Genomic DNA, 23,547 nt, shown 5'->3' with positions numbered 1-23,547 from the left:
AATAAAATAAAGTAAGATATTCATGCAGTGTAGAAGTCTCTACTCGTAAAAACACAGTACAATACAGATAACAATAAGTACTTCATTAAATTTAAATTAGGCCACTCTGAATTACTGGTTTTGAACAATAATCACTATCATTGCAGTTCAGTATCTAGTCCATGAATCGCAAGATATTTGGCAGTGTGGAAACAGATCACAATGTTGAGCGAATGAGAGAACTGGATGGCATAGAATAGGAACTGTTGTTGCCTATCACAGCTAGTTTAACCTATGATCCTGAGAAAGTACTGACCAGAGAACAATGTTCATCCTGAACAAAGGTATATTTATCGGGCTTATGCTCTTTCGTTTATCTTTCATAAAGATACTGATCTACTGAGAACAGCAAATAAGCCTCAGCAGATATTCGTTCTTTACACATATAATTTTGACACAAATCAGGAGTCTTCTGAACACACTGAATTTTAAAGTACGGTAAATTATCTACAAAGCATGTTTTTTAAGTGCCATTTTTAAATATAGCCACTGCAGTACTTTGGTAGTCGTCCAAAGCATGCGCACTCAGTACGTATATCTGTAAGCTAGCCGCAAACACCATTATGGAAGCATTCGCCTATATTTATGTTTGTGCGTATTGAAAATTCCTCTGACAATTAATGGTCGCGCCGAGTGTGAAGTACGTGCTGTGATTGGTTTCCTAAATGCAAAAGATGTGAAAGCTGTTGAAATTCATCTGTAGATTACTTTTTTTAAATTACAACTTGCTTTACATCGCACGAACACAAGTAGGTCTTATGGCAACGATAGGATAGGAAAGGAAGCAACCGTGACCTTACTTGAGGTACAGCAATTACCTGGTATAAAAATGGGAAACCACGGAAAACCATCTTCAGGGCTGCCGACAGTAGGGTTCGAACCCACTATTTCCCAAATGCAAGCTAACAGCTGCGTGGCCACTTGCTCGGTCAGGCAGATTAGTGAAGTGTATGGAGAACACACTATGAGTGAAGGAATGGTATGAAAATAGGTTAAAGCATTTAAAGAAAACTGTACTAATGTCCACGATGAGAAGCGTAGTGGGGCGACCGCCTGTCATTACAGAAGACTTGGTGCAAGAAGTTGAAGCAAAGGTTTGAGGAACCAGATGCCTTACAATTTCGTCATTAACTAACGAGTTGCCTGAAATTTCAGGGAGTGTTCTTTATGAAACTGTGTCAGGATGCTTATATTATCAGAAGTTGTGCTCACACTGGGTACTGAGGATGCTGACAGAGGTGCACAAAACCAACTGTGCAGGCAGTGCTTTGACTTTCCTTGAGCAGTAATGAAGGTGATGCATTCGTAAGCCGAACTGTCACCAGCAACGAAACATGGGTGGCATATGTTATGCCGGAATCAAAACAGCAATGCACGGAATTGAGACGCTCAACATCACCCACAAAAGCAAACAATTTTAGCTCACAAACTCACGTGCACTATGTTTTGAGATAGGCAGGGTGCGTTGCTTGTGGATTTCTTGCACCGGGGTGACACAATAAATGCCAATATTTACTGTGAGACCTTACGTAAACTCCGCCGTGCAATCCAAAACAAATGGTGTGGAGGGATTCTTTTGCTTCGACAATGCGTGACCTCACATGGCTAATCAAACCCAGAGACCTCATCGCTTCATTTGGCTGGGAACAATTTGATCATCCTTCGTGTAGTTCTGACCTAGCGCCTAGTGACTAAAACTTGTTCCTGCACTTGAAAAAGCATCTAGGAGGTCAGTGCCATGGCGATGATGACCTAACAACGACCGTGCTGCAGTGGCTGGCACATCATGTGGCAGATTTCTATGAGGATGAAATTCAGATGCTGATTTCATGATATGAGAAGTGCCCTAATATGCTTGGAACTTATGTTGAAAAGTAGTTTAAGGTACAGGATTACATCTACAAAAAGAATTGTTTAAAAAATTGCATTACATTTTTCTATATCAAAATGGTACTTAAGAAACATGCCTCATACATAATTTTGTAATGTTTATTGCAATTTTAATATATTTATCATGTAGCTCTTTAATCAGTAAGTACAGTTTCTAAATACTGTAACACAGCAATCACCAACAAATAATTGAAAATAACAATGTTCAAATTACTGTAAATGAAGAGCACTAATTTCTAAAATTAATATGACAGAGCTCTGAAAATTATGATTATAGGAGGAACAATATATGAAGGAATTTAGGTAAAATGTGTTTCTATTCCTTTTACTTTCTTTTTTACTTTGAATAATACACATATACATAGGTTCTACTTACTGCTACTGATTGCAATTTACTGTCAGTATTGTAACTGTGTCTCACTATTCTTTTCCTATTTCCACATTTTCTAATTTATATCCCTTGAATGCTTCATGAAACAAGTGGTAGTTAGTTATAAGCATGCATGAAATTTATTGCATTTTGTTCCATGCTTCTGTTCATTTATATTACTTTCAATTCCTGTTGAATAGGTCTACTTTACTGCCACTGATAAAACAAATTGTCAGCACTCTAACTGCACATCATAACTCCCACGTTCTTATTTTACATATCTTGAATGCTGTATGAAATGTGGGGAAACTATTGCACTTAGTTCTTTGTTTATGTCGTTAATGTGAGGCAATCCCTCATGCACAATCAACCAAGCAACTTCTTCCCAGCAACCACCTCTGGGTTAAACCAAATGCAGATAAATGCTACATGCTTAATATCCCTTCAACCAACAGTCTTGTGAGTCCTAGGAGAGCTGGAATTTTGACCAAAAGGAGAATGTTAACATGCCAGCACTTCTGTTAACACAGATGACTTCGTGTTTAAGCATTCTTTGATTCTGGCTGTTCTGAAATTCAATCCTACCAGCTTGAACACAGCAGGTTAACATACAACCACCTGCACTACACAATCAATCGTTCAGATGAACAAACAAAAACAGAAAACAATGCACCACAAACAATACCACTCACTAAATAAATGCTCTTACAGAAAGCAAGAGAATAGATCGAATATACTGTATATATATGTGTGTGTGATTTGGAATTGCAAAATAACAGTATGTAATATTTTCTTCGTATGATTTGTACCACTTCACTGATTTCATCACTCACCAGCTTCATTTACTTCTTGAAATATTTACAATGTAACTTACTAACAGAATTCTCAAGAATTATAAAACTTTTACAAACTCTTCCTTGATTCCCATGATCCACCTTCTTAAACTAAACTGAAAAAAAAACATAGATTTATTCTGTATAAAAATGCTATGTAAATATTTGTCTGGTATGCATAAATTTAACATGTGGCAAGCTGATTAGACACTTTGACAGATATGAACTTGAAGTACTGAAAGGTTCCCATCTCATGAAGTCTTCTTCCTAGCATTTGTCCCGCCTAGGTGTAGGGTCCGCTTTCTTACACTCTAATCACCCCTTCTGCCAACTGAGGGCATCATTGGGGCGATGTTCAGAAGTTTCATGTTTTCCTTCAGCCAATCAAGTCAACATTTATTGGGTCGGCCACAGGGTCAGTGTCCTTCTGGGCTGAGATAGAAAGCTCTTCTAGCCACAGTCTGTTCACTACTGCATACAACACAGACATACAAGGGTATATGGGCCTCACATCTCCTCTGGTATGGGTTCCACTCCAAGAACACACTAGACGTCTTCACTCTCTACACTAATAAGTTATTTAACTGAAACTTTAACTTCATTTAAGAGATCAGGACAGGTGACATCTGTGACTTATTCCTGGTAATCTTACAGATCAACAGCTCAATTAACATGTTCACTAATTAAGGCTACGGTTGCTTTCTTCCCATTCCTAGGCCTTTCCTATCCCATCGTCACCATAAGACCTGTGTCGGTGTGACGTAAGACAAATAGGGAAAAAACCATGTTCACTCCCATATCCGACATAAATCAGATAGTGAATATTGCTTGTAAAAGACTGTATCCAGACCTAAGTCGGATTAGCTTTCGTGGGGACTAACACAATTTAAACCCAGCTCCAATTACATTTTTTATTGTAGTTATGCTTCTAACCTATACATGGCAGATAAATGAAGTATAACTCAAAGAAGGAATACATTTTCACCCTGCTTATGTGCAGACCCTGTGTCTCCTATTTGTTATTTGAACAAAAGTCGAGGTAGAGCATTCAGGATGCCTCACTGTGTTTCTAAGAGTGTATTGTGTGTGTTGACTAGTCAACAGTTCAGAGCAATACTTTCGTAACTAGCATTTTTCACATCAAACATTAAAACAAATTAAAAGTTCCCATGATGGAGACTTATGGCTGTCAGTATTGCTTGAATGCTGCTAGCCATAGTCTCCATGGTGATTTTTGACATGCACATATTTTTAATTTGCTCCAACATAAAATGTGAAAAATGCTAGTTACTATAGTACTGCTCTGAACCGTCTAAGTGTGTTGTGAAATAGACAAGAAGCTATGGCCTATAAGGGAAGTTATGAAGTGGATGACATACTGGAGGTGTTGCTCAATCACGACTTGGGTGATGTATTTACCATATTCCTGTTGAAGGGGAAAGTGATGGTTATAGTAAATTTGAAGAAATACCCTACAAAATGCAACCCGGAAGATGTTTTACTACCCGATACAGATACTCTATATAGGCCAACATCGCCATTATTCACAACTAATTCAGGGCTAAATGTTCTGCTGGTTAATGATACTGAGGGTATGTCTTTCATGAATTTGTTTATTTACAAGAACGTTTTGACTGTTTGCACCAAAAAGAACTCCTGCGGGACAACATTCCGGCACTTCGGTGTCTGTAAAAACCGTAAAATATTACTTAGTGGGACGTAAAAACCAATAAAGTTATAATTAATGTTGGAAAAACTATCATAAACCAATAAAGTTATTATTAATGTTGGAAAAAACTATCATATATGCCAGTCATGTGATTAGCGATTCATCTAACACTGCCATGCACAGAAGTGAAGGTCTGTAAAACATTTCAGATTGTTAAGTTCAGTACCGGTACCTTAGGGGCAGTGAACAAGAATATCCAGTGATGTACAGCAGGACATTAGGGGCAGTGATCAAAGAATATCCAATGATGTACAGTGTGCCTTAAGGGCAGTGATTAAAGAATATCCAATGATGTGCAGCACGATCTTAAGGGCAGTGACAAAGAATATCCACTGATGTACAGCAGGAGTTTGAAACAGCACGGCATTTAAATGGCTGGGCTGGTCAATTAAATCACCCACACACTAGCTGGCAGTGAACATGTTAAGAAAATTTTGCTACATATTTTAACACAATGTAAAAAAAAAAAAAAAAGACTAGCCTCTTTTGCCTGGTTTGAATCTGTGAACGCATATTACAAATGCACACACAAAAACCCCAACATAATGTTACGAATTCTGTGGCTTGTAATAATAGCTGAAGGTAGCTACTTCCATATTTCACACTATTTTAAATAGTTATCCAGATTTATATTGCAATTTTGTTGACTGAGGTAATAACTAAGGATATCCTGACAGTACGGAATTTCTTGATTTACTTCATCGACTGATTTGGAGTAAGTATTTACAAGTGACATTCCCAATAGTAAAAGACAAGCAGACAACGACGGTGATGATGATGAGTATGCTGTAATGTCATTATTGCAAGTAAGAACTGTGGCAATATTCAAAACAATAGGACGATCTTCACTTCAATGGGCACTCTGTTGTTCTTTCAAGAGAGTCAATCAATATCATACATAGCCATCAGTCCAAGAGAATAGAATGGTAGAAGAAGAATATGATTCTGCTGTTGTCCGACTCGTTGGCTGAACGGTCAGCGTACTAGCCTTCGGTTCAGAGGGTCCCGGGTTCGATTCCCGGCCGGGTCGGGGATTTTAACCTTAATTGGTTAATTCCAATGGCACGGGGGCTGAGTGTATGTGCTGTCTTCATCATCATTTCATCCTCATCACGACACGCAGGTCACTTACGGGTGTCGAATAGAAAGACCTGCACCTGGCGAGCCGAACTTGTCTTCGGACACTCCCGGCACTAAAAGCTATACGCCATTTCATTTCATTCTGCTGTTACCAGATAACAGACAACTCTTGCTTCACAGGGAATAAGGAGATATATAAATTCCTATGTTCTCTGCTCTTAGTATTATCAGATAAAAATTGTTGTAATTATTCAGGCTCAAATAGCACAAAATGAGAGTTTCAGAGCACATCCATGCTAGGTGCTAAGCTTGTCCCATAATAATTCAATGGCCAGCTCTTCACTCGTTTTCGAAGGAAAACTGTGTGCACTAATAGCCATCAGCAACAAATAATGTTGAAAACAGACTTTACTACAACAGTACCTATAATGTGAGTAATGTTATAGCTTACATTTGTACTATTAAAAAATTCCTGATGACTGATTTCTTTAGTACACAGATATACTCTTTTACAGAGGATATACGTATATACTCATAAATATAGGCCTATCTTCCATTGTGAAGAAGGAGAGAGATTTCTTAAGATTCACGTTTGGCAACCAACCTGCCAAGTAATCTAGAACCAGAATTTTTTAATGCTGGATTAAAAAGGGTATCTACATCTGCAATATTGCATGTAACACTCGGACTATTGACTATAGCAAAAAAGGACATTACTACAATTCAATCAAGGAAGTTATTAACTACATCAACATACATCATCAAGGTTTCTTATTTAAATGGATGTACTTATTAAACATGATAATTCATTAATACCTCAAGACTTGTAACCAGGAAAATGTTCAAACAGTAACTTCCCCCATTTGAATGATGCCCATTTTCAATGAACACATTTCCATGAATATTTGTTGGAAAGTGAAATTTTTCTTCACAGGCTAATTATTCTATATGTCCCTTTTTGTAAGCAACTAATTCTACTGATCTCAAAACTATGTAGAGTTTGAATTAGAGTGAAAATTTGAATGTACACAACTAGTTCCATTCTGCCAAAACTATAAGTTTTGCAATTAACATTTTCATACAACAGTTATGATAATCATACACAGCAGTTTAGTAAATAAATAAAACTTGTACAAAAATGAATGGCCTGATGTTGTCTAGATAATATACTGTTCTCTCTGTATCTGAAGTATGTCTCCAGACAACCTTACCTAAAAATTATCTGCTAACAGCCACCACTCTGGTATTTCTCTTCCTAAGATTAAAAAACACTACAGAAAAATTACTATATAAGATCATACTACATAACTAAAAAATCTCAACTGATTCAAATTCATTCCTTGCCTGTTACACATCTTCAACAGGTTTGATTTTAACAGCATTTGGTGCATACTGATGTTGTCCTCCTTTATCTTCTGGGGGCATTATTCCATTCAAAGGATCATCATCTTTTGCTGGAAAGAAAAAGGCCTTCTATGACAAAACTCTGATATACAAACAACAGTAATAAAGATAGTCACATTCTACCAATAGATAACAAGGTATAGCTTGCTTTAGCCAATTTCAGAAAGAAGAATACAACAATGTACCATGCAGCTTTGGTCTAGTTCATCTGTGAAACAAAAAGTGAAATGCAAGGGATGGCATGGTGAGGAAGCAAAAGATGAAGAGGTAAAAATAGTAGGATGTGAACCTTAATTTATTACTCTACTGGATATGAAACAAAGAGGATCATCAATAACATTAAAGATTAAATAAATTTTCACTACTTAATAAATATGGACTAATCAATCTCAATTATTAAGTCTCAATTCTAAAGAACTGACTATCCGAGATGAGTAAGTAAACAAACATTTTCAGCAAATTTTCAGTCCAATTCACCAAATTATCTGTAGGAGAAATGATAATGAATAACTTTGTAAGACATGCATTTTACATATGATTCATTAATTACTGAGAAGAAACTTTGTAGGACTGACATTTAAATGAGATTATTTGATCAACTGTGCAAGTAAGGTGCATGCACTAATGTACTGAAAAAATAAAATAAAAATGTTCAGGCACCCTACAGAGCTTCACAAAACACAATACAAAGTTTGAGGTAACACAGTATTTACTCATATGTAAGATTCCACTAGTTTTAAGAGTAAAACAATAAGTTCTTGCATATTGGACCCTTTTAAATAAAAAAAGTAACACTATTACCGACTGTGCTGTGCATTTCATATAACACGACATAACATTATGAAGATAGTTTATACATATTATTAACTTATTGTCGCTTTTTTAAAGCTCAAAGAAGAACACCAACTACTCTTTTAACCTATTTTCGCACTGCACTCAGCACGTAGTTCTATGCATATGTTGTGGCTACCGATGCCGCACAAAGAACTTAAAACTACAAAAAATTTCAAGAGTGCCAAAGGCTTTGAACTTGTTTTTCTACAAGGCTCCTCAGCTTCAGTTATTTTTATTTCTGACTAACAATTTGTCATACCTGCACAAATTGTGTATTTAAACCTGAATATTTAGCATGAATATGCTTTGTATTTTAACTTGTTATAGACAGTTTTAATTATGAAGGTCAATTTTGTGTGTTTTAACATTACTATGTATCTTTGTATAATGACCCTACTTGGCTCATGATGACATCCATGGATGTTGAAACCGGTACCATAAATACATGAGGTTGTAATCTTAACCAACAACACATCTTGTATTGAAAAGGTGGATCTTGTACAATCTACTTCATTGGTGTTCCTCACATTGTGCGTACTAATCACAGGCAATGCCCAGACCCGTGGTACATAATGGTACTAAATACAGGCACAGTAAGTGGAGCCCTGCGCGGATATACAAAATATTATCCGCATCCGCTCTGCATCAGCACTACCCACATCCACATCCGCTCTTCCTTGATCCGCATCCGCTAATATTGCAACTATTTAACTATATTACAGCGATGAAACGTCTGGTTTCTTGATATCTGATTTAGAAGTAAAGAAACTAACTATGCTCTTTTCGTTTTCACATTAGCGTTTTATTAAGTTTGAAGTTCCAGATTTATGTGCTGTCTAATGATACACATTCTTGCAAATAAAATACCCTACTACAACTTTCACTTTCTTATTTCCAGCAGAAACATAACCAAATTTCTGCCTCATCGACGATTTGAACTTTGCTTCGCGCAGTAATGTATATTCGCCTTGTTTTATTTTACCGGTACGGGATATTTGAACCATAATGATACGTTTAACTCAGACTGAACACTCGCAAAAACATTCACTTAGTAATGATCCCCAAACCACTAGGCAATGTTGACTGTGCTTGTCACGTAAGATAACATACAGACTTCACAAGAATACAGACCGGCAGATAACGTGACGTGTGGACGTGCAGAGAGATACTCCCCTCCAGTTTGGAAGCTGCTTGCGTCGCACATGGCTAGTAGCGAAGTGACAGCTATCGGGGAACTGAAACAGTATCTGCTACCGGACTGTAAATTAATTCATAATAGCATTTATTATTACATCATAACTCTAAGTATATTTATTCCGATATCCTTTCTCATACTAGATATGTATTTACGTAGTTTTAGGCATTGAATGTAAAGGCAAGTAGCAAATGGATGTCATAATGAAAGCACCTATTGTAACAATTCTCAACAGCATTCAATTCACCCTACTCACTGGTTCCTAAAAATGGAGCATTATAGAATCAATACACAATGGCAGCACCACTTTGTCTTACTTCATTCATCGTTCTTAGGAATGTTGCTCTTTATATAGGGCCTACCATCATTCTTCCGCACCAATGTCAAGGGTTGCCTCACCAAAAGCAAAAATAACTCCATGAAATATATGAAAGACTGACTTTTCTAGATTTCAAGAGCATACCTGAGTGAAAATCAATAAACATCATTATCTATAAATGATCAGCAAAATTATCCGCACTGCCACATAGTTTAGAATGAGTTAGCTGGAAAATTTATTATGTCCAATAACGGACAAGACACTAACCGCACGGATATCCGTGCAGGGCTCTAACAGTAAGCCCGCGGTGTTCCGCATGTTAGTGGTACTAATCACAGGTGCTGTAAAACCCATCCTGATTTACACACGGTTGCTACTTATCACAAACATATTGTGTACCTAACTCAGTGGTACTACTCGTAAGTAAAGGCGACCCATGGTGTTCCCCGCATGATGGTACTAATTACAAGTAGTCTCATGGTTCTAATTCGATCATCCCTTGATTGCCCATTTTAGTCGCAGGGGATACCATGGGTGCATTCTTCGTCTGTGTCCCCCACCCACAGGGGCTACTCAGAGAATTAGAGTAGGCAAAGCTATAACTGACCCTGTAATAATTAAGAGGGGAATTCTCAAGACAGTATTATTGGACCTTTATGTTTACTTATATACACATATAAATGATATGAGTAAAGAAGTGGAATCAGAGATAAAGCTTTTTGCGGATGATGTTATTCTGTACAGAGTAATAAGTTAAAAGATTGTGAGCAACTGCAAAGACCTCGATAATGTTGTGAGATGGACAGTAGGCAATGGTATGATGATAAAAAGGGTTAAAAGTCAGGTTGTTTCACAAATAGGAAAAGTCCTCTCAGTTTTAATTACTGCATTGATGGGGTGAAAGTTCTTTTTGGGGATCATTGTAAGTATCTAGGTGTTAATATAAGGAAAGATCTTCATTGGGGTAATCACATAAATGGGATTGTAAATAAAGGGTACAGATATCTGCACATGGTTATGAGGGTACTTAGGGGTTGTAGTAAGGATGTAAAGGGGAGCACATACAAGTCTCTGGTAAGACCCCAACTAGAGTATGGTTCCAGTGTAGGGACCCTCACCAGGATTACTTGATTCAAGAACTGGAAAAAGTCCAAAGAAAAGCAGCTTGATTTGTTCTGGGTGATTTCCGACAAAGAAAGTAGCAGTTCAACAATGATAAAGGTGTTTTAATTTATTCCACCTATTCAATACTTATATTTTCACGTATAGTTGTTACATAATTAAATTCTTAGTTACATGGGACATGTTTCACCCTCAATTAAGGGCATCTTCAGCCTAAATACAATAATCAAAAATACAACTAAATTAAAAGTGGAAGTTAAATACAATCATCAAAAATACAACTAAAATAAAAAGTGGAAGTTAAAAGTTTAGTCTGTTATTAAAATTAGGAACAATAAAATTGTGAAAAATGATAAAATAAAAAGATGCTAATGGAAAACTGTCTTATGATTAAACTATAATCTTGTCGGAGACTAAAACTTCTATTAAAATTCTAATTAAAACAGTTCATATAAAATATTGGAAAATCAAAGTGGTAGTAATAAAAAGCCAACGACATGAGGGCGTGTACACAAGCATAAACTTGATTGTCATGAATACAATCTTTTCAAGGCCGCTGATGAAATTCGTAGTAAGTAAGGCAGAAGCGTCTATTGAAAAATTGTAAGAGGTCGTTAGCACCGGTAGGTAATAAAATGGCTGAATCCTTGCCAGAAAATGTCAACAGATGCAGAAATAAGTTTTCTGTAAGAGAAGGAAAAGAAGAAATAAGAAATTGAACGTAAGGAGAGACTTCAGTCTTACATAATTTTGAAACAGATGAGGACTTACATGTAAGTGGAAGTTGTTATTTGTTAACTACTGTTGAGTTGGTTGCTGCCCGTCTGTTGGCTCTAAGTCTGGTGTTATAACTGTGCTGCAGAGGCGGTAGCGAACTCGGAGGGGAAGGAATAGGGGAGTGCGGAAGGGAGGAGAGGATGGGTGGAGTCAAATGTGACGAGGCTGACAAAGGGGCGGAGTCAACTGCATTGCTGGAAGTAGGTCTAATATCTGTAGGTATGGGAGGAGTATTAGGGTTTGAAGAATTAAATATATTAGGTATCCTAAATTTATTCAAACTAACTGACTTTAATAATTTCGGCATTAATTCATGTAACATACTTTTATTGTCCGTGGTTTCATTGAGATTCTTTTGCTTATTGTACGTCTGATCTAAATAGATGTATAAACTTTCTAATTCATTCAGCATTCTTCCTTTTTGTATGTTTCTAATTATCGTTAAGTCTTTCTCAATGGATTCAAATCTGTGGCCAGTCTCCCTCATATGCAAACTCATCGCTGAGTATTTCCTATGTTTTTCCGCGTTAACATGTTCCATGTATCTTGTCATAAAATTTCTCCCAGTCTGTCCAACATATGAAAAATTACACTGAGTACATTTAAGTCTGTATACTCCCGATCCTAAATAACGATTCTTATCATAATTAACTTTTTTATGATTAAAGAATATGGACTGGTTAGTATTAGTAGTTTTAAAAGCTATATTAAAATTATGTTTCTTGAATACGCTAGTAATCTGGTGTATAGCTGGATTATTAAAAGTGAATGTAGCATACTCAGTTTTTTTGGTCTTTTCTGGTATCAGATTCGTAGATAATTTGTTCTTAATTTTATTGATTAATTTGTTGATCATTTCTATTTTGAAACCATTTTGTTTAGCGAGGTATCTAATATAATTTAATTCTTTCTTCAAATTCATGGGAGATAGAGGGATTCTAAATGCTCTATAAATTAGACTGTGAAAAGATGCTTGTTTATGTGAACTCGGGTGTAAAGAGGAATTGTTTATAGTTGTAGATGATTGTGTCAGTTTTCTAAATATTTGGAAATCAAAAGTGTTAACCTTACGCGTAACTCTTATATCTAGAAAATTCAATGAGTTATCGACTTCGTCCTCTTTCGTGAATTTCAAATTAGGTTCGATTTCATTTAATTTATTTAAGATTTCTTGACTATTAGTGACATCTTTGTTTATGATTACAAATGTATCATCTACATATCTCAACCATAAATCTATTCCTTTAATTTTTGCTATTATTTCATTGTGTTCGATTGAATCCATAAATATGTCGGCAAGGATGCCCGATATTGGGTCACCCATTGCTAATCCATTCTGTTTATAAATATTATTGTTAAATGTGAAGTAGTTATTGTCTAATACGAACTTTAACAATCTAGTGAATTCTTCTACTTCCATTTTACTAAGATTACTGTGTTTACAAATATTATCATGAATGATATTAACAGTTTTATCTGTCGGAATATTCGGGAACATATTCACTACGTCATACGAACACATCATCTGGTTTGGAAGTACGCCAAATCCAAGCAAAATGTCACACAAGTCAATGGAATTTCTTAATGGTTGTTTATTATTAAAAGTGTAATGTCTTTTCAAAAAATTGTGAATGTATTTGGAGACTTTATACGTGGGAGAATTACGGCAATTGATAATCGGACGAATCGGAATATCTTTTTTATGTATTTTGGGCATAGCTCTAGTTTCCGGGAGCCTAGGATTCATATTGACAAGTTTTAATTGTTCTTGTTCAGTAAAGAGAGATGCGGATCTTTTAAGTAAGGCTTTTAGGTTGCGTTGAATTTTAGTTAGCGGATTTTTTGTTACTAATGTGTATTTGTTATTATCAAAAAAATCTTCAGTTTTCTTGATATATGTATCTTTATCCATCAAAACGATCGATGTTCTTACGTTGTGTTGATTTAAGAAAAGTAGGTACAAGTTTTAGTCTCAGACATTGTTTAAGAAAAGCTAAATCTTTTCCTAACTTACAAATCTTCATTTTCAGATTGAGAAACTTATTTAAGAACATAAGCAATCCAAGCCATAATGTAACCCAAAATAAGGTAAATGAATTATGGCTTAAAAATGAAATCAAGGCATATTACAGGAAGAAGTCCAAATTGAATTTGCAATTATATAACGTTCACTTAGCGGTGACAGGATTTAGCCCCATGAGAATGGCAGTCTTTTTATCAACACATGGAACACAAATTAACATACGCACTTAGTAAGAAACAGGATACATTGAATAAGAAATTGAATCATTTAATAGACACACAAATACGTCGTAGTAAACAAACGAAACAAGAACAAATTAAGGGCCCATCGGACAATGTTACTCCCACGGTAGTTAACTTGACCAAGGTAAAATTTACGGAAGGAGAGAATGACCTACTTAAAAGGGGTCCAAAATACAATTGGCCTAATAAAGATAGAGAAATAGATATCATTAACACAGTTGCAGAAGCGGAGGCGAACATATCAAAACTCCCACGCGATGTACAAGATGAAGTAAGATTGGAGTTAAAGAAGAAATTACCCAGACTGGCTAAAGAGATTTATTCCAATTTTGATCCCAAACAACAGAAAACAATAAAAAACATGAAATCGAAAATTGAAGATAACAATATTATAGTAACCAAGGCTGACAAGGGGGGTGCGATCGTTTTGATGGATAAAGATACATATATCAAGAAAACTGAAGATTTTTTTGATAATAACAAATACACATTAGTAACAAAAAATCCGCTAACTAAAATTCAACGCAACCTAAAAGCCTTACTTAAAAGATCCGCATCTCTCTTTACTGAACAAGAACAATTAAAACTTGTCAATATGAATCCTAGGCTCCCGGAAACTAGAGCTATGCCCAAAATACATAAAAAAGATATTCCGATTCGTCCGATTATCAATTGCCGTAATTCTCCCACGTATAAAGTCTCCAAATACATTCACAATTTTTTGAAAAGACATTACACTTTTAATAATAAACAACCATTAAGAAATTCCATTGACTTGTGTGACATTTTGCTTGGATTTGGCGTACTTCCAAACCAGATGATGTGTTCGTATGACGTAGTAAATATGTTCCCGAATATTCCGACAGATAAAACTGTTAATATCATTCATGATAATATTTGTAAACACAGTAATCTTAGTAAAATGGAAGTAGAAGAATTCACTAGATTGTTAAAGTTCGTATTAGACAATAACTACTTCACATTTAACAATAATATTTATAAACAGAATGGATTAGCAATGGGTGACCCAATATCGGGCATCCTTGCCGACATATTTATGGATTCAATCGAACACAATGAAATAATAGCAAAAATTAAAGGAATAGATTTATGGTTGAGATATGTAGATGATACATTTGTAATCATAAACAAAGATGTCACTAATAGTCAAGAAATCTTAAATAAATTAAATGAAATCGAACCTAATTTGAAATTCACGAAAGAGGACGAAGTCGATAACTCATTGAATTTTCTAGATATAAGAGTTACGCGTAAGGTTAACACTTTTGATTTCCAAATATTTAGAAAACCGACACAATCATCTACAACTATAAACAATTCCTCTTTACACCCGAGTTCACATAAACAAGCATCTTTTCACAGTCTAATTTATAGAGCATTTAGAATCCCTCTATCTCCCATGAATTTGAAGAAAGAATTAAATTATATTAGATACCTCGCTAAACAAAATGGTTTCAAAATAGAAATGATCAACAAATTAATCAATAAAATTAAGAACAAATTATCTACGAATCTGATACCAGAAAAGACCAAAAAAACTGAGTATGCTACATTCACTTTTAATAATCCAGCTATACACCAGATTACTAGCGTATTCAAGAAACATAATTTTAATATAGCTTTTAAAACTACTAATACTAACCAGTCCATATTCTTTAATCATAAAAAAGTTAATTATGATAAGAATCGTTATTTAGGATCGGGAGTATACAGACTTAAATGTACTCAGTGTAATTTTTCATATGTTGGACAGACTGGGAGAAATTTTATGACAAGATACATGGAACATGTTAACGCGGAAAAACATAGGAAATACTCAGCGATGAGTTTGCATATGAGGGAGACTGGCCACAGATTTGAATCCATTGAGAAAGACTTAACGATAATTAGAAACATACAAAAAGGAAGAATGCTGAATGAATTAGAAAGTTTATACATCTATTTAGATCAGACGTACAATAAGCAAAAGAATCTCAATGAAACCACGGACAATAAAAGTATGTTACATGAATTAATGCCGAAATTATTAAAGTCAGTTAGTTCGAATAAATTTAGGATACCTAATATATTTAATTCTTCAAACCCTAATACTCCTCCCATACCTACAGATATAAGACCTACTTCCAGCAATGCAGTTGACTCCGCCCCTTTGTCAGCCTCGTCACATTTGACTCCACCCATCCTCTCCTCCCTTCCGCACTCCCCTATTCCTTCCCCTCCGAGTTCGCTACCGCCTCTGCAGCACAGTTATAACACCAGACTTAGAGCCAACAGACGGGCAGCAACCAACTCAACAGTAGTTAACAAATAACAACTTCCACTTACATGTAAGTCCTCATCTGTTTCAAAATTATGTAAGACTGAAGTCTCTCCTTACGTTCAATTTCTTATTTCTTCTTTTCCTTCTCTTACAGAAAACTTATTTCTGCATCTGTTGACATTTTCTGGCAAGGATTCAGCCATTTTATTACCTACCGGTGCTAACGGCCTCTTACAATTTTTCAATAGACGCTTCTGCCTTACTTACTACGAATTTCATCAGCGGCCTTGAAAAGATTGTATTCATGACAATCAAGTTTATGCTTGTGTACACGCCCTCATGTCGTTGGCTTTTTATTACTACCACTTTGATTTTCCAATATTTTATATGAACTGTTTTAATTAGAATTTTAATAGAAGTTTTAGTCTCCGACAAGATTATAGTTTAATCATAAGACAGTTTTCCATTAGCATCTTTTTATTTTATCATTTTTCACAATTTTATTGTTCCTAATTTTAATAACAGACTAAACTTTTAACTTCCACTTTTTATTTTAGTTGTATTTTTGATGATTGTATTTAACTTCCACTTTTAATTTAGTTGTATTTTTGATTATTGTATTTAGGCTGAAGATGCCCTTAATTGAGGGTGAAACATGTCCCATGTAACTAAGAATTTAATTATGTAACAACTATACGTGAAAATATAAGTATTGAATAGGTGGAATAAATTAAAACACCTTTATCATTGTTGAACTGTTAAATTTTCAATACGGACCTAAAATGAGGTTTATAACATGTAAAGAAAGTAGCGTTACAAAAATGTTTATTATTAACCAAACACAGTTTCATCAGCACACTATTAAAATAGTGTGTGTATGATTAATAATAATAATAATAATAATAATAATAATAATAATAATAATAATAATAAATGCACGGCTCAAAAAATAGGGGAACATGTTTTTGAACGTATGCCATGATCCACAAAACAATACCTCACACCCAGGTATATTACCAACTAAACTTTTATTCTTTACCGTTGAAGTATACAAAAGAACATTGATGGATTCGTATTCATTTTCAGAACACAAACGGAAATGTCCAAATAGGGGCAAAAACAAAGTGATAACAGTCCTCCAGGTGGAGGACAGTTGGAGAGCTTCAGTATGGTGTACGTCCTCCACGATCATTTATAACAGCTTGGCACCTACGTGTAAGTCGACAGAAGTCACGTTGCGGTATCAGGTCCAATTCTTCAATGAGAGCCTGTTCAAGGTCTTGGAGAGTCTGTAGTGGAACAAGACACCCATGAACGCTTCTGTCAAGCCTATCCCACACATGCTCGATGGTATTAAGGTCGGGACTCACTGTTGGCCATTCCATCTCTTGAATGTCCAGTTCTCGCAAGACAGCTCTGGTGATGCGCGCTACATGAGCCCAGACATTGTCGTGCATAAGTACGAACTCAGGTCCAACACCGTATGCAGCAACCATCACGTGCTGTAACAGTTTCTGCTCGATGTACCCCGCAGCAGTAAGATTACCAGACGACCAAGGTCCAACACCGTAACCATCATGTGCTGTAGCAGTATCTGCTCGATGTACCCCACAGAGGTAAGATTACCACGGACGACGACAAGATCCGTACGGCCATCAATACTGATGACACCCCACACCATCACAGAACCATGTCCGAATTGGTCGCCTTCCTGGACAACATTTGGCATGTACTGCTCACCATGGCATCTCCATACACATTGACGCCCATCACGCTGTGTCAGGGGAAATCTGGACTCGTCTGTGAACAACACAGGTCTCCATTGGCAAAGTTGCCAGTTGACGTGGGTACGGGCAAACAGAAGGCGAGCTGCGCGATTTTGCTGCATTTAACGGGGCACTCGCACAGGACGCCTGGGTCGTAAGGACACTTCTCTTAACCTGTTCCTCACTGTCTGGTCAGACAATGTGACTCCAGTGACCCTCCTGAGGTCTTGTTGCAGTTCTCTGGCAGCTGCTGAACGACGCCGCAATGCACAGATGGTCAGATATCAGTCAACCAGTGGGGTTGTCATGTGTCCACGAACTTGTCCAACCCTCCCTGTGAACTGGCCTGTCTCAGTGTAGCGATTTCTCAAGCGTTGAATAACCGACGAAGACACATTGAGATCCACAGCAACATGACAAAAAGTCCATCCTTCCTGGATCAAAGTAACGGCCCTTGCAACTTGAACCTTGTTAAGGTGTCTCATGGGATGTGCTGGTTTACGTACAATGTACTCAAATAACCGCAGCAGTCTGTGTACCTCACGATGACACACGGACACAATGCTATTCACTTTGTTTTCATGGGTCATCTAACAGTTTAATGCATGGCTACGCCTACAGATTGAGTATAACTTCGATTTGACATACCCTGAGAAGGTTTCAAGGTATGCTGTACGATCACTGGAACCCCATCTACCAAATTAACGTTCACATACCAGACATTACAAAATATGTTCCCCTAATTTTTTTGAACTGTGTACTATTGTCAGCACTGTTTACTGAAATAGCTGTAATATTTTATAATGATGATAATTACGAAAATGTTGCAAAGTTTGGGCTGGGGAGACTTGGGAGAAAGGAGATGAGCTGCTCAACTAAATGGTGGGCCGATGACCTAGACGTTACGCCCCTTTAAACAACAAGGATCAACTAAATGGTATGTTCTGAGCTGTCAGTGTGGAGATGGCGTGGAATGACATTAGTAGACGGAGAAGTTTGAGTGGTGTCTTTAAGAGTAGGAAAGATCACAATATGAAGATAAAGTTGGAATGCAAGAGGACAAATTGCAGCAAATATTCATTTATAGGAAGGGGAGTTGGAATAACTTACCAAGGGAGATGTTCAATTAATTTCCAATTTCTTTGTAATCGTTTAAGAAAAGTCTAGGAAAACAACAGATAGGGAATCTGCCACATGGGCGACTGCCCGAGATGCAGATCAGTAGTGACTGATTGATTGACACAGATTGGAAAGGAATTTCAGCTATGCTTGAATCTGGTTCAGTAGTTATGGATTGGCTTGTTTGTGCTCCACTGCCTGTTTCTTCTCTTGAATACAGAGTCTGTTATGTTACAAATCGTCAACAAGTTTTAAATTACTGGATGATAGATGAAGCCTTTATTGACTGTAGCAAAATTAGGGCTCTTCACCATTTCTTACACTTAATCATCACATTATGATTGAAAAGTGTCTAATTTTGGCATCTGGTATAACACATAGCTTTCTTTCTTTCTTTCTTTCTTTCTTTCTTTCTTTCTTTCTTTCTTTCTTTCTTTCTTTCTTTCTCTTCTGCAGGGTTAACTTTCTAAAACACCACCAAAGAATTGAAGAATATTCATCATTTCAATATCGAAATGTGCACATAAGGAATGTTTAAAAGATGACACTACATTAACACATGAATAACACAAGTGAACATAACACAAGGATGCAATTTGCTTTACGTAGCAAAGACACAGATAGGTCTTACAGCGAAAACGGGATAGGAAAGGCCTAGGAGTGGGAAGGAAACAGCCATGGCCTTAATTACGGTACAGCCCCAGCATTTGCCTGGTGTGAAAATGGGAAACCACAGAAAACCACGTTCAGGACTGCCGACAGTGGGGCTCGAACCCACTATCTCCTGGATGCAAGCTCACAGCTAACACAAGGATGCAATTATCAGCACTTTAAGGCGACAGCATTGCCAATGACACAAGGACTCATTGCATAAAAATCTTCCCTCTTCCTCTCCAAATTTTCCTCTCCCAAATACAAATTCTTTCTACAAATGCTGTACCACTTTTTTCACATAGAATTTAAATTAATCGTGAATTTCTTTTTAAAAATTTTATCACCCTGGGTCCAGGCCCAAGCAACTCACTTGTAAAAATTGCCCTCATTATTATTATTATTACCATTGTTATTAACAGGGTGCAAAATCGCAGAGGGAGGGGGGGGAAGGGAGGGTTCCCCTCCCGCCGATGATTTTATCTCAAAGGTTCCCCACCACTAAAATTGCCCAGGGGGCATACTTTCACTATAAAATTAGGAAAATGTAACACACAAACTACTGAAATCAGTGTTTTTACTGTGTATCTTTTCATAAAAACAACAATAATACAAAAGATAGAAATAATCAGTGGCTTACGCTGGGATTAAGACATGGGCTACCCCTAGACTTAGCTTACCTCTTTTCAACGGTTGGTTTAGTGAACGTCAAGCCTTCAGCGTTTTGAGCTGCAGCCAGTAGCCAACGGAGAAGCCTGCTGTGTTGTCAAAACTGCTAGTGCCCTGCCCTCTGCTACTGCCAATACTCAAAACCCCTGATCAGTGGAGATGGTAGCCTAAGGTTTAGCAAATTAAAGTCCGGCTTTGTGGCTAAATGGATAGAACATTTGCCTTTAGTCGGATGGCCCCGTTTCAGTTTCCGGAATCAAACCCCTCATACTGTTAATTCCCCTGGCTTGGGGACTGGGTATTTATGACGTCTTTGTAATTTATTTTATCCACATTACGTCAACACCAAGCCACAATGGGTTAAAATCGAAATCTAGGGGAACAAAATTATTTTTACGTTTTAATCATGAATTTAGAGTGAAAGCAACGTATATAATTTGTTTACTTCATAATAAACATCAGTTCAGACCTCTTTTAAGCTACATCTACGTCTACACATGTAAAATTGTCTATGACTAGGAGTTGGATTGAGCCTACAATAAACTACAATAGATTGAACTCATTTTACCTTTAATTTGGAAGACTGCAATTGTGGATAATTGCAGACAGCACTTCAGTCACTATCACTAACCACTCAATGACCCTGACCTTGATGACTCATCACATGTGTCATCTGAAGCATCATCGTCATTCACTGCCTTATGCTGTTCATGATGAGCCGGTACATCTGGTTCTTTCAGGAGTAGTAATACTCCACTGGATAATGCTCTTCTCGTTTTATGTTGAATTTTGGTTTTATGAGATATTACTGGGTCCGAAGATATCAGAAGCATATGTAATATGTCCTCATTTGTATGTTTTCATGAGGATTTCCTAGAATGTCCAAATCTGTATTTTCTCAAATCTTTGTTACGAGTTTCTTGGGCTTCTTCTGACAATTGCTCGATAGGTATAATACAAAAATCAATTCTATCTGCACCATGAATTAATACTTTATGCACAGTGACTGGCATATAATACCATGGATACAGATTTAGATACAATTTTGCTGTATCCTGGGTGTAGGTTTTGAAAGCGGGTGTATTTATAGGGAACTGACAAGAAAGAGCACACAAAATTGTAGAAAAACGTCTGATTAGCTCTTCATTTATACCCGTAATTTTGGATGACAAGACTGGATCCTTAAAAAAAAAAAATACGGCGAGCAGTGTTGCCATCATTCGAATGTCCGACGCCTCCAGATCTTGGTTTGTCAACATGCAGACCCATTTCTGATCAAAATTTATTTTGTATTACTTTCTTTCTGTTTTCTATTTTTGTCTCATCTTCATCCCCTCTTGCTTGCCATTTCTTAATTTCTATTTTGTAAGATATATGTAACAGGCATTCAAAAAAAAAAAGATCCAACATGGAGGGTAGATAATCCAAATTTATAGCTCTCTTCAGAACAAACTGTTTTTGTGAGTGTGTTATTCATTTCTCTGGGACCAGCACCACACACATAACACCATTGTGCTGATGAACCTGTAATAGAATTGCAGACTTTTCCATCCACCATCAATAGAGTATGATTAATATATATGTATTGATCATCAATGTCTATTTTACTTAGTTGGAGGGATGTTATTTCAGTTTCAACTAACTGAACCTCCCGCCTAGTCAATTCGACAGTCTCCTTTTCAAACAATAATTTAAGGGGTCTGCAAAATCGTGTCGAAGAAGGTCGTGGGTTCTGCCATAAAATTTTCTTTTTGTTGTTGCTTTCTACATTTAAAGAATGCATTTGTAATGGAACAACTGAAACTACAAAAATATCAATGTCACTGCCGTCATCATCTGTAAATTTCTGCTTATACTGACTATGTCCGCTTGAACCATCACACCCCCATTTTAATATAATATGAACTGTATCAATGCTAGAAATAGACTGTTTCAAAACATCTTCTTGAACTACTGCAAGGCGCTCAATTGTATGGTCGACCAGTGATTGCAATGTTATTGTGGCTGATGTTTCTGTTATTGTTATTGATTCACTTGGTGGATAGCATTTCTGTTTTGTTTCTCTATTGATGTGGTAAGGTGGGAAAATATTACAGTTCCTATTTTTGCATTCAAGTCGCATATTCACATATCAGCTTTTGCTGTAATTGTTATCTACAAGGAATGATAGAGCCTATTCACCGGTAAGTGGTACAGGTTTTACAGCTGGTGACATATAGGACTTTTTAATTTTAGTAGCTCTATGTGGAGACTTAAGAGTTTCTTTAACCATTTTTGCAGCATCTCGTTTTCCAGACTTGTGCAATAATACTTGTGTGGCATGAATAAGTTCTTGTTCTGAATGTGCAGAGAGTAGCGGTTGAATTTTTCGTCTCTTTGACTTTTCACTACTTTCATGAAAAAGCTATCTAGGCCTTCTGACTTTCGATGCGGATGGAGTAGGAGGATTTAAATTTTCTGTTAATTTAGAATCATACACAATTTTCGAAAATGTTATCTTCTCTTTTAACCAATCAGAATATTTTGAAATTAATTTTGCTTTACTTCTATGAACCTGCTTCTACCTGCCTGGTAAAATTATCAACAAAATTCTTTAAATCTCCATGCAGGCATTCAGTTATCTCTTCAGAACAATTGTCTATCCCTAATTTACTTTTGACAAAGTCACAAAGTGCCACTCTTGAAACAATCTTCGAACCCAGTGCTTCAAACATTTGTAAACGTGTGAGAACTGGTTGCGCGGCATCTTCCAAAACGTAAAATAACTAAGTAAGTTGCAAAAAGATGCAAAAATTCTTATAATAGGCGTAAACTACAAGACTTTATTTACATTTTAACATTAAGTAGACAGTGACGCAGAGTGACGCGACATACTAAAACTCTAAGTGAAAATATAATTTTAAAAATAATAGTTAAATATTACATGATGCAAATATAGCTAAAATTACATAACAATTACGCCCATTAATAACTGAAACCCGTTACAAATGTAAAGATCATACCTTCAGCTGCATGTTCCATCTTAAAGCATCACACTAACCTCAAAGACAACCAAACCACAGCTACTTACATTCACTCTCCAATTCAGACTGCGAGATACACACGCACAGCGCAGGAGATAAAATAAGATTCCACCTCGAACAGTGGTGACAGATTTACACTAACAAGGAAACATCGGCAATGGGCAAGTCGCCGATCGCGATG

The 23,547-nt window shown here is 36.5% G+C and overlaps 1 protein-coding gene across 1 annotated transcript in view; it reads right to left on the bottom strand.

Annotated features, from left to right (window-relative positions):
- Positions 1-6,073: 6,073 nt before the first annotated feature.
- The window catches only part of LOC136863098 (uncharacterized), a 95,128-nt gene continuing 77,654 nt past the window's right edge, over positions 6,074-23,547 (bottom strand). Inside the window, exon 4 of the mRNA XM_067139433.2 lies at positions 6,074-7,395. Within this exon, the coding sequence (XP_066995534.2) occupies positions 7,289-7,395 (107 nt within the window). The 3' untranslated portion in view covers positions 6,074-7,288. The remainder of the gene's footprint in view (positions 7,396-23,547) is intronic.

The sequence above is a fragment of the Anabrus simplex genome, chromosome 2 (assembly GCF_040414725.1).
Source record: "Anabrus simplex isolate iqAnaSimp1 chromosome 2, ASM4041472v1, whole genome shotgun sequence".
Lineage (NCBI taxonomy): Eukaryota > Metazoa > Arthropoda > Insecta > Orthoptera > Tettigoniidae > Anabrus > Anabrus simplex.
Note: the sequence above shows the minus strand (reverse complement) of the source record. Positions and strands in the feature narration are given on the sequence as shown.